The sequence below is a fragment of the Rosa chinensis genome, chromosome 5 (assembly GCF_002994745.2).
Source record: "Rosa chinensis cultivar Old Blush chromosome 5, RchiOBHm-V2, whole genome shotgun sequence".
Lineage (NCBI taxonomy): Eukaryota > Viridiplantae > Streptophyta > Magnoliopsida > Rosales > Rosaceae > Rosa > Rosa chinensis.
In genome coordinates this window covers 5,372,276-5,384,110 of record NC_037092.1, presented here as the reverse complement: position 1 = coordinate 5,384,110, position 11,835 = coordinate 5,372,276, and the positions used below count along the sequence as shown (strand labels likewise).

The 11,835-nt window shown below is 38.1% G+C and overlaps 2 protein-coding genes across 2 annotated transcripts; both read right to left on the bottom strand.

The window, feature by feature from the left end:
* Nucleotides 1-1,067: 1,067 nt before the first annotated feature.
* LOC112166237 (vesicle-fusing ATPase) lies at nucleotides 1,068-7,783 on the bottom strand. Its single transcript, XM_024303028.2, has 21 exons — nucleotides 7,504-7,783; nucleotides 7,191-7,286; nucleotides 7,013-7,094; nucleotides 6,867-6,917; nucleotides 6,398-6,562; nucleotides 5,995-6,149; nucleotides 5,805-5,913; nucleotides 5,516-5,615; nucleotides 5,374-5,429; nucleotides 4,865-4,930; nucleotides 4,658-4,740; nucleotides 4,225-4,358; nucleotides 3,752-3,962; nucleotides 3,447-3,578; nucleotides 3,307-3,367; nucleotides 3,118-3,177; nucleotides 2,823-2,881; nucleotides 2,636-2,723; nucleotides 2,312-2,434; nucleotides 1,846-1,911; nucleotides 1,068-1,496 (listed from the first exon to the last, which is right to left on the bottom strand). Exons 1-21 carry the CDS (start codon nucleotides 7,659-7,661, stop codon nucleotides 1,353-1,355), a joined length of 2,199 nt encoding a protein of 732 aa, XP_024158796.1. The 5' UTR covers nucleotides 7,662-7,783; the 3' UTR covers nucleotides 1,068-1,352.
* Nucleotides 7,784-9,287: 1,504 nt separating this feature from the next.
* Nucleotides 9,288-10,845, bottom strand: LOC112202978 (UDP-glycosyltransferase 76F1). Its single transcript, XM_024344012.2, has 2 exons — nucleotides 10,767-10,845; nucleotides 9,288-10,392 (listed from the first exon to the last, which is right to left on the bottom strand). Exons 1-2 carry the CDS (start codon nucleotides 10,843-10,845, stop codon nucleotides 9,512-9,514), a joined length of 960 nt encoding a protein of 319 aa, XP_024199780.1. The 3' UTR covers nucleotides 9,288-9,511.
* Nucleotides 10,846-11,835: the final 990 nt, after the last annotated feature.

The following is an 11,835-nucleotide window of genomic DNA, read 5'->3' as shown; positions in this document are numbered from 1 at the left end:
TTACTCGAAAGCTTGACCTTAGATTACTGCAGGATAAGGAGTAGTTCACATCTGAATATTGTTGCTGGTGATCGTCTTACTGATATGAAAGTGTTACAGTGTGAGGAGGGAACCCAAATGGAGATTTCGGTACTAAATCTTGCCTCCTTGGAATACATTCCAAATTGCAATTGCAGGTTTTTTTTTTTTTTTTTCCATACAACCTCCATGGTTAGCAAGAATTTATTTCTTAGACATGAGACCACGTGTAGTACATGGAACATTATTACCTCAAGCACTAATCCAATTTGCATTGTGTCCCGGGCTTGAGACTCTTCATCTGCGGATGCCAGCGGAACTACCCTGAATTAGCAGGATACCAACTTATGGAAATCTCAAGCAGCTGAACTTGGATATTGACCTATCCCGATTCACTAGGCAAGACGAGGATGATGTTGATGTTAGTTGCGTGCTGGATCTTCTCAAGGCTGCTCCCCTTTTGGAAGAGCTTATAATAAGGGTACTAAATGGACTATACTTGTCTGAGACTAATCCAAGAGAGATGAGGAATCATTCTGGATTCACAAATGATCATTTGAAAATGGTTTAGATGCAGAAATTCGGAGGTAATTGGTACGAGATAGAGTTGGCCGTTTGCATCCTAGAGAATACACCAAAGCTGGAGATGCTGGTTATTGATCAGATTGTAAAACTCTATTTGGGTGATGGAAAGTTCAGGCACTGTCGCGAAAATTATTCAGAACAACACATGGGAGAAGTCGAAGAAAAACTCGAGGGAGTAAAACTGATGGCTCAAATAATATTTCTATAATTGCGGTCATAGCCATCCTAGTTCAAGAATGTCGATTAATTCTGCCAATATCTTGGACTTATGCGTTTTTCACACTTTCATGTCGACTTGGTTTGATTGTTCCATTGTTTTAGCTCAATATTAGAAGATGGTTTTGATTTGTTAAGCTAGGATCTTTACTATTTTGTACAAGCTTTTCCCCACAGAAATTGAGAGCCAACTCGAACTTTAGTATCACAGATCCAACAGTAGAAAGAGAAATAAGCGTGCCAAAAAATGATATAGAGAGAATTTTACTACCTCAAAAACTGTCACTACACAACAGATATAGCTACAAAACCACAAATGAAAGCAAGAACCGGCACCTCGATTGATATACAACTCAACTCCCAGATTCTCAGCCAGGCTTTTAGTCCAAACAGGGAGAAAGCACTTTGTGTAAATAGAAAACCAATGATGAATCAAAACCAAAACTTAAACAAATGAGAGACACAAGGATGTGAAAGATTAATAGATAATCCTAAGTGTCCTGTGGTTTTTCATATCCGACTATACATGGAAACTAATATCCAACAGTATCCTGAAGGATCGCATAAAAGTGATTGATCTTTATTTTCGCTTGTCCAGAGAAGATTGCCTGGGCAGACCCTCCTTGCTCACCCTGGGCTGCCATCTCAATTACCATATAGAGCTTCTTGATAGGAATCTAGAGAGAAATTGAATGTCAAAGAAAGTTAGAAGAGAAGGAAGTAAAAGAGACACTATCATCTATGTCAGGAATATTAGTACAGAACAATTCTAGGTAGCAAAGTACAACAACCAAATGCAAAGTTTGGTCTTTTGTAGATACACCGACCACAGAAATGATTCGACTCACAAAAAAAAAATGCCAGAAGACCAATAACTGAAAGTCGAAATCTCATAAAGTCCTTTTTTATTATTATTATTATTCCTACGTCCTCTTTTCAAAAGAGACATGGCTGGGGGGCAACAGAATAGCAGAAAATTTAGAAAAATAAATAAATGAATGAACAAAGATAGGGATGAAAGTTTACATCATTCAGGGCCTCTGCAGCTGCATCTATGTCTTCATCAGCAAAGACATTTAACTGTTCTAGCACCTGTAAGGAGAAAACGAGTAAAAATATTATAAATTTACGTACCAAGTTAAAAGTTAACAATTTACAGCATATGTTTATCACAATGAGACAACTAGGAAATACAAGAGTGGCTATTAGGAGAAATAATCAGACATCTCATTGCTAGTAACAACACCATATATAATGAAACAATCCAATTCTCAAGGAATTAACACATCACCATAATTCTTTTTCAAGAAAAGCTACAGTGATATGGCAGATTGCTTGCACTACAGTTGTGCTCGTGTTATCAGCCTAATTTGAAAAACAAAGGCTATAGAATCATATCCGAGAGACAAGATCTATTCAAATTGGCTACAATAGGTTTAAACTTTAAAAGCCAAAAAAGAATACCAAAACGGAATCAACAATATGTGGTTACCTTCTTTGCAGCCGGTGTCTGTAATGTGGGAACATTGTAAGTGACGGAGAAGGTATCACAAAAACCAATCGAGTCTAAGAAGCCCAATTCACTTGTTGTACCAAAAACCAGAAGCTTTTTCCCCTGCATAAGAGAAGAAAAAAAAAATATTAGAAAGAAAGATTATACGCATTCACAGAAACCTGAGATGTCAGAGAGAGAGACACACACACAAATCCCAAACTATAATCATGTCTACAAAGAGAAGGTTTCCCATGGATTCAGCCAATAGATTCTAAATCCAGTGGTCTCTGAATGTCAATAAAGAAGGGAGAAATGAAAAACCTTTGGAGGAGTGCGCTTGAGAAGGAGCATCAGTGTTTGAGATATCAAATTTGAAAACCTCGGACCAATAGCAATATACTCCAGTAACCTGCACAGCAAAGATTAAAAATTCACATGACATCAGTGCCGGGAGAGTAGCCAAGATGAGTAAAAAATAATAATAATAAATTAAAGTAGACCAGCTTACCTTTCAATATTGTCCAGGATGATAATGCTTAATGGTGACTTGTATGCATCTTCAAAAACCTATCAGATAATTGGAAAAGAAAAATAGAAATTAAAAGTAGCCATATCAATACAACTTCAACCATTCACAACTGTGTAAAAACACAAGGATTTTCAGTAAACCAACAGATCATCCCATAGGTTGCTGTTGGAGTTTACAATATTAGAGACAAAAAGTGACATCTCTAGACTTAAGCAGTAATTAGCACTTTCCAAAATGCTAGTTTTCTTAAAAGCATTTGAGAAGACCAACAAACCTTTGCGATTTGCGCACATTTGGTGCTCTCTTGAAGACCAATCATGGCCTCAGCCGAGATCTATCAAAACAGAAAATTTCAAAACAAATAAAATTATGACAGGCATAAAAAGAAGATATATTTTAAAGCAACAGCAAATTCTTGACAAGCATAGAGACATGAGATCAAATAAATGTGACACGAGCTTACAATCTTAACATAGGGGAAATCACTGTCGATGCCAACAGTAGCTGCTAGTGAAGATTTACCACTGTCCAAGATGCATAACTGTCAGAACACTCGCAACAAAAAAACAAACATTAAATAGGAATAAACATAGGATTGCTTACCTGCCACTAGGACCTTCCAAAAGGCATGTAACAAGAGGACTTCTCTCACTTGATTTAACTTGTTCCACAAGCAGCATGGCTCTTTGATAGATATGCTTATGTCGATCCCCACAATCCACCATGCCATGAAGTCTATAAATTAAGTTAAAGATAAGAGCACAAAACAAAATTAAGATAAAGGAAACAAGTACCAAAACAAGATTTTTTCTGTAACTTAACAAGCTGGTGTGAATTAAACTATATAAACCTATCAGTTTACCCTGTTACTGAAAAGCTCAGCAGTACATAAGTAACTAAAGCCATACCTGCATCTTTCAAGGTCATCAGTGGAGGCACCAAATGCAGGTACAATTTCATGGAGTGCACGTAGAAAATCATCCATGGTAACCTTAATACTCTCCTCATCCACTGGCTTGGTAAGATCATCCAAACTTAGTTGTCTATTCAAAGCAAATGATACTGCACTTTTAACAACACCTTCCAGTTCTGCACCACTATAATTCTTTGTACGAGCAGCTGCAAACATGAAATAAATAAGAAAATCCCTCCATTATGGATACAAGGGTATGGTTCAAAAAAATGTCAAGATTCACAGCATTTGGAAAACTAAAACAACCAAAAAGTTATTTAATCACCGCATGTTAATAATTTCCAATTAATTCCAATCCCCGTCTCCAATCTTATAATTTAAAGAAACTCAATAGCCGTTAAACAAATGCCAATTTGATCATGTAACAGATGAACAATTACAGGAAGCATATGCCAATTATGGACATACCAAGCTCTTGCAGGTTGACATCAGGAGCAAGAAAAGAGCTTTCCTTCATTTTGTTCGTATGAATTTGAAGAATCTGCATGCGACCATTTTCATCAGGAAGACTTATCTCAATTTGAACTTCCAGACGTCCTGGCCTACAAAACAAGAGAAAGACAATTCTCAAAACATCAGAAACCATTAAACTTAAGAGAAAATAATATACCAATTATGTTAGGTAGTCCAGACTGCATTTAGCTACTAAAATTCCACAGATCTTATATGAACAAGTTACAATTCATGTTTAAAGCCGCCATACAATTTTAGTCCACTATAGCCAACATTAAGGAAATATTGACCATAAGCTGTTATTCATTATATTGAAGACATAAGACAGTTAAATAGAGGAGCAATGAGAAGGATAAGGGAGGGATGGAGGCAGAGAAAAAGAGAGCACCTCAAAAGGGCTTCATCAATCAAATCCTTTCTGTTGGTCATCCCAATAAGCAAAACATTATTCAGAGATTCCACACCATCAATCTGGGACAGCAAGTAGTCTTTCAGTCACACTGATGACATAGCTCAGGAACACAAGACAATAATGGCATGTAATCTTTTTTTGTTTTTCTTTTCATTTTTGCTCCAAATTGCAAAATCAACCAACCTTTGTAAGTAACTGGTTCACAATACTATCATGAACTCCTGTGCCATCTCTAGTTGATCCTCTTGACTGTATATGCAAAATAAAGCACATGTTATATAGTGCAATAACTTAAACGTCTAACCAAAAACTATTAAATCCAACATATATAAATACATGTGATTTTTTTGCTAGTAATATCAATTCCTAAACTTAGATAGGTATTCAACTATAGGATCCCCAGGTGATGTCAAGCCTAAACTCATCAGTGACTTTTGGGCATAATTTTTTTAATGTCGCCTTAATGGCTAATATGAATACAGTTGACAAATGCAGAGCAGCATCGCTGTCACTATATCAAGTTCATTGTGGAACGTGCATTAGTGACATTATCATTTCCCGGTCCAATGTTCCAGAAGAAATTATTATTTAAATATCAATACATTAAAACATGAAGAATTATAAACATACCATGGTACCCCTCCACAACAAATCTATTTAAATCTTGATATTGAGTAAGAAAGACTTTGTACCTTACAAATAGCATCGATTTCATCAAAGATTATGACATGCAATTCACTTTCATCTCCTGGAGAGTAAGGGAAAGAAATGACAACATTAGAGATTACGAAAAAACTAATATAGAAGTGCACTGAAGAGATATATTGCTCTTACCACGAAGCCTTTGATCATTCTCAGCATCAGCAAATAGATCCCTAACATTTTTTTCAGTTTCACCAACGAACTTGCTCAGGACTTCTGGACCATTAACAATCTAGTGCAATTCATAAAAGAAATAAATATATAGATAAACAAAATTAAATAAGCCAAAGCTCGTCGCCACCGATACAGATAATAACTAAACAATATAATGCTAGGTTAAACTTCAGAAAACATCCAGACATGCTGAATTCTAAATGAATTAGCAAATCAAAGAAAAATAATGGTGAATCCACTTCCAAACCTTTGGATCTTTCCCATTCAACATTTTTCCAATTTGACGCGCCATAAGAGTTTTTCCAGTACCAGGTGGTCCATAAAGCAGCATACCCTTCACATGCTTAATCCCTAGTCTGGAGCACCAAAAGTTTTCAGTTAAGAATATGGTATACAGATAACAAAACTACGTCAGCTTGAAGAATCAATTGTCTTACTTATTTGTAACATGTGCAGGGAAGACACGGGAGGCAAAAGCTCTTCGAAATATATCTGCAAACTCAGCACCTAGGCCACCAATGCCAAGTGATTGAAGGTTGAATTCCTTGTGCTTAAAGATATTGCTAGTCGTAGCAGAACGTTGGTTCACAATCTGGACAACACAAGTCAACGTATCAATTTTTCATAGTTTCCAATTCAAAGTTGAATGTGTTTTCTTGTAATATCACATCAAATTGATGACAAAGTTGTGATCACATGATTCTCAAGCCTAAATAATAGTAACGATAATAGTAATGACAATAATAATTACTAATTATAAAAATCAAGGTAACCTTCCAAAACAAGTGAAGTAGAAACCTTAAAAGTACTGAGGCAGACATCATTTGAAAACAATCTCACCTTTATTCCATTTCCACTCGGTGCCTCAAAAATGAAGTATGTTTCACTTGAGATCATCCCTCTTTCAACAGAGCTAGACTCTTCGGATCTTACAGCTTGATTGACTGTAAAAATGTAATTAGTCCCAAGGTACTCAAATGATACTCTTTGTCCGGCTGTCATAACCTGCATACAGTAAAGCCACATATTCCGTAAACTATAAGCTATCTGTCATTTTGCAATATTCTAACTCAAAGATAAGAAGACACGTGCAGTAACATGATCCTTCTAGAAATAGAACAGTTGTTTCATTACTTGCTTATTGATTTTAGTCTGGAATTAAACACTTGTATACACTCTTGATTCCAATATACCGGTCCGTTTTAATTTTATATTAATTGCAAACATTGAATAATCAACAGTTCCAAAGAAGCCGGTCAATATAAACAAGCCTAAAGAATAAGTAGCCCAAGTAGAGGGTAGTAGATACCTGGTTGATAAACCTCTTTTTAAGTTGGCTCGACAAGGCAACAGCATCAATCTACAAATACAGCCGAGAAACTCTTAAAAATCCATCTTTCTCCTATTTCTATATGGATAACAAAAAGAACAAGGTAAAAAAAAGGGAACAAATACCTGTTCACTCTTAGTCCCTTTTTTCACAAACTCCAATTCCAGAGTGAGCACGGTCAGGTTGAAATCATCAGGCGGAGTAAACCTAACAGAATTACCACAACACAATTACAAACTGATATAAAAACCAGCCAAAATTTAGTTACCACAGCTCGTAAAGTTGATCGAATCAGTGACTAACCTGCTCACAGATAATGAGTCACCGCTAGAAACCCTAGCATGCCGTCGTTGAATCGCATTCAGCGCAATGTAACCCTTCTGTATGCTCTGGTGAGGAGTTTCTTTCAGTTAAGGCCACCAAAACATCAAAATCAAGCAGTTCCAGTAAATAAACATGTCCGATTTCGCAAAATGTTAACCAAAATCGTAACGATTTCCATAACCGAGTACAAGCATAATCAAAAAGCTTCGGAATCAAGTAATAAACGGATCGCTATGAAGAAAACAAAGACATTGAATATAAATCAGAAAAGCGTAGAAGCTGAAAAGGATATCAGACTGAGAGGACGAACGAGTCGGCGATTAGAGCTAGGTTGAGCTTGGTGCCGGGAATGGCGAAGGTCTGGAGATCGAGCGGCGAGCAGTAGGCGAGGTTGGTGAGAGCGAGGTCGGCGGCCGGAGTGTTGGTGACGATCATCGTCGTCGGAGCCATTCCTTCAGAGGCGGGAGAGATCTGGCTGGAGGATTTTGATTCCGTGTGGGTGTTCTAAGAATGGGAGAAGCTTTGTTCAACAGAGATGGAGGAGCTTTGAATGTAAAGCCTTTTATGCGGGTCCAGAACAACACGGCCCAAGAGGGCCCAAACACCTGATCATCTTTGCTTCTTCGTGATCAAGTACTTTCCTTTATGATGCAAACTATCCAATGAGACGTGGACGTGTGTCATTCAAGTATGAGATGTGGCAGTTTACGAGTGGCACAGTTGCAAAAATTGAATATAAATCTTCTTTTTTTAATAAATAAATAATTTGATGACTCAATTTTGAATTACATACTGGCTTGGAGAGGAAAACATAAATGATGATTATCGAATTACTTGTTTATTTTTTTTGTTTTAGGGCAACGGAAGACTAATCCATTGATGGTAAATCATACGACCTCACTCGGTCAAGCATGAAGGGTACATAACACCCCTCATATTACAACGCATGCTCATGAAGAGAACTAAATCTAAAAGAAATCCAAAAAACTAAAGTCCAAAAAACTAAAAACCTAAAGGAACTGCTGAAAAAACAATGCAGAATTTAAAAACCCCCTAATCCTACACTGCCCTAAAATGGAACCAATGTCCTGAACATCTTGACGCCTAAGACCCTTTTGGTGTACGTCGCAACATTCAACACACCCACTGTAGCATGCTAGGAACAGGTGCAAGATAAAGAGCAGGACAGACCACTCCCAAGAGGCCCAAACCCGACCGAGAGTAAGAAAATAGGGAAATTGGACTAATTAGGCCCAAATGGGCTAATCAGCCCCAATTCACTGGACTGCAACTCAGCAGCCCATGAAGGCAAAGGGCCAAGACCCGCTGCCCAAACCCTAGGTTCCCAAACCCTTGCCGACCGGATCTGGAACCTCCAAGAAGCCGTCCACCACCCCCTCGTCAGTCCGGTGGCCTCCCCAGGCAGGGGGCCATAGCAACCATCGCACCGCCTACCAAAACTGCTCACTGCAACTATCTGGCCCTGCAAACACGACCCGAAGCCCTAGTGGACGTCTCCTCCTCGCCGAGCCACCCGAAGAAGGTCCGCAAGGATCCGAGCCGCCTTAACTGAATGTCGTCGATCGTAACTCGCCTTGACAAAACAATCCGAACCGACGCCGTCGTCTTCAACCCAACAGCATTGATGCAGAGGTGACTGCTGTGCCACAGTACGACGATGGAACCAGAACTGCAAACTCCAACCCCAGCACCAAACAGCCCGATCCTATCACGGGTCCGACGCCTCCACCAACAAGCCTGCTACGTTCACAGAAAGAGAACGACGCCGGAAGCGCCCTGTAGCGTGCAGAAAACCCTCCGGTCGCCGCCGCCCTGCTACACGAAACCGTAGGTTTCGGTATACTAAGCTCCGAATTTTCGGGAGCAAAAGATAGAGTCTAATCAACTACGAATTACTTGTTTATTGATCAAACGCTTGAAGGGAGAATAGATTATCATTGCACAAAAACAACTATCAATTTCCATATTAGAGATCGTAGAAATCTGTCCACATTGTTGATATACTCAATAGTAATAACTCAATAACAATATCTCTTCAAGTTTTTCACTTGCTCTTTTATAACTCTTTGATTAATAATGTCAATCTAATAATTAAAGATTTCACACAAAATAAAAAGAAAATTAAGAAAGCCAAACATGAACTAGACCAAAAAATTTCAAAATTAACTTACATAGGAAACAAGCCCTACTCCTCTAAAAACAAAAACAAAAAAAAACAAAAAAATCTTACTGAAACCAGCTTGGGACTTGCTATATCTAAGCTAATTTTGGAGAACAAATTATTCAAATGATAAAATATGTTTGACCAAGCCATCCAAGCATTGGTATGAAGATCCACCTGGTTTGAAGGAAACATTTGCCTTCTCCATTAGCTTCAAACTTCTGTCTCTGATGTCTTCTCCTTCTTTCTCCTCCATTAGTTTTCTAATTGTTTCTTCAATTTCACCTCTCTCAGTTCCATTCTCAAACTGCAACCCAATTTTCCAAACCTTACTTACGTACCTTGCAAGCACCAGTTGATCACTGAAACAAGGCATACAAATCATAGGGACACCTTCACACACACTCTCCAATGTAGAATTCCAACCATTGTGAGTCCAAAAAGCTCCAACTGATGGATGTGCCAACACTTCTTTTTGGGGTGCCCATTTCACAATGTGACCCCTCTCATTCAAATTCTCAAGAAATCCAGTAGGCAATGATTCAAGCCAGTCTGACCCATGGACTAAGCCAGGTCGAACCACCCACAAGAAAGGTTGGTGGCTGTTGGCTAATCCCCAAGCTATCTCCAAAAACTGCGTCTTGGATATTGCTGCAATGGTCCCAAAACTAACATAAATAACAGAGTTTGGTGCTTGAGTGTTTAGCCAAGAAATGCAACTTTGATCACTAGTTGAAGAAGAGGCTTCCTCAGGGACACACTTGTGGAATGGGCCTATTGGGAAAAATGGAAGATTAGGGAATTGTTTGTGCAATGTTGCCAGTCCTTGTTCTTCAAGATCTCTAAAAGTGTTAAAAATGACTCCATCAGAGGCTGCAACTTTGGCCACAATAACTACACATAGTTCAAAATGTTTCTCCGGGTCGCCCTTTGGGAACACCGGAAGGTCTTTGATTCTGAGAGGTGGAAGCTCCGTCACCACCTTTTCTAGTTGAGAATCTAACGTCAACAATCAAACTACTGCGTGTTAGGGTTCTCAAATTTGAGTATTTAGGCAGAGTATGGGACTTAAATTAACAAGCAGATGAAAGTTCTCAAAACTGTATTTGAGGTCCTTGTGGATTTAGAAACATGTGCACTAAATCTGGGCATGAATTTTGCTTCTAATAATAACATATTGGCATTCCCAATAATGTCACAACTTAATCATCAATTGTTGTTTGATTGATTTTTCTTCACAAAATAATTAATCATTGGAATTTTGAACATGAATGATGGCAGGAATTTAACCTGATAGTCCTCACAAAAGGTTGTGGTGAAGGAAATGCAAATGAGAGTAGAGAGATGCTGAACCTTATTCGTTATTTACTTACATCTATCATTACGAGTACAACTCATAATACAACATATTCGATCACATGCATTTTCTGTTCCCTTTGTAATTTGCTCCATTGTTTGATTAATTTAATTAGAGGAGCTCTGTTTGATTGGATTATCTTTGTTCTTGACCAACTTCTTTATAGTGCTCATCTTTTTGGTCAACTTCAGAATTTGAAAGTTAGATGCCTTGGTCAGAAGCCTAGCTACTAGCCTACTAGAGAGTATTTGGTCAAGGATGACATGTACTTTAAAGGAGTTAAAGGACCAGGCAATGATTTAATCGTTAATGAGCAATAAGATAATGAATTGGCAATCAGTGAGCAATACAGTAAGCACCAAGGAAATTATGTTTTCCATGTTAATTAAGTTTTATTTACAAGCATTGCTTCCTGGCAATATACAGATCAGTCTCACTCTATAACACCAATTTGAGGCATAAATTAATCAAGGCATGAGAACCATCAGCTCCAGCTGAATAACAGCTACAGCCTCTTTGGATCGTTCTCGAGTCAATGGAATGCTATGAATTTTAATTGCGCAATGAACAAAAAGGGTTTGTCAATTACCTCAACCACCATAACCTACTAGTTACTAATGGAACATGCTTTGAACATGTTAGAGCGCGCATGTATACGTTTGTCTCCTCCAACTTATAAATGCAAAGGAATTAAAGAAATGTGGGTTTCATACAAGGACGCAATACGATTCAGAAACAATACTAGAAAGAAGTCACTACTCTAGATCTTTGCCCAATTTGGGTTGCCATTTTCTTCTGGCATGTACCCGAAATATGCTTTTTCAAACTAGGGAAATTAATGAATTACGTACAAACAAGTGCCTTAATTGTTTTAGTGGTTTACCTCTTCGATGGAGGAAAACAATTTGTTGCCAACTTCTGTCAGGGCCTTCTTCTCATCCTTTGGGACATTAGAGATCAACTGACTAAGATCACAATACAAGAACATCGATTTGAGGCGTATAGTCCCATGAGTAAGTGACGTCCATCAGATCACTCCCAATCGACAGCAATTCATAGGCACACTTCTTAATCCTACAAGCAAA

Bases quoted from the DNA above. Each gene is read 5' to 3' on its own strand.
- LOC112202978 (XM_024344012.2), bottom strand. From the start codon at position 10,845: ATGGAGCAAATTACAAAGGGAACAGAAAATGCATGTGATCGAATATGT. The intron at 10,393-10,766 runs GTAAGTAAATAA...TGTTGACGTTAG, and splicing joins TTGTACTCGTAATGATAGAT to ATTCTCAACTAGAAAAGGTG.
- LOC112166237 (XM_024303028.2), bottom strand. From the start codon at position 7,661: ATGGCTCCGACGACGATGATCGTCACCAACACTCCGGCCGCCGACCTC. The intron at 2,435-2,635 runs GTTTTTCATTTC...TCTCTTATGCAG, and splicing joins TCAAGCGCACTCCTCCAAAG to GGGAAAAAGCTTCTGGTTTT. The intron at 1,497-1,845 runs GTAAACTTTCAT...ATTTCTCTCTAG, and splicing joins CTGCAGAGGCCCTGAATGAT to ATTCCTATCAAGAAGCTCTA.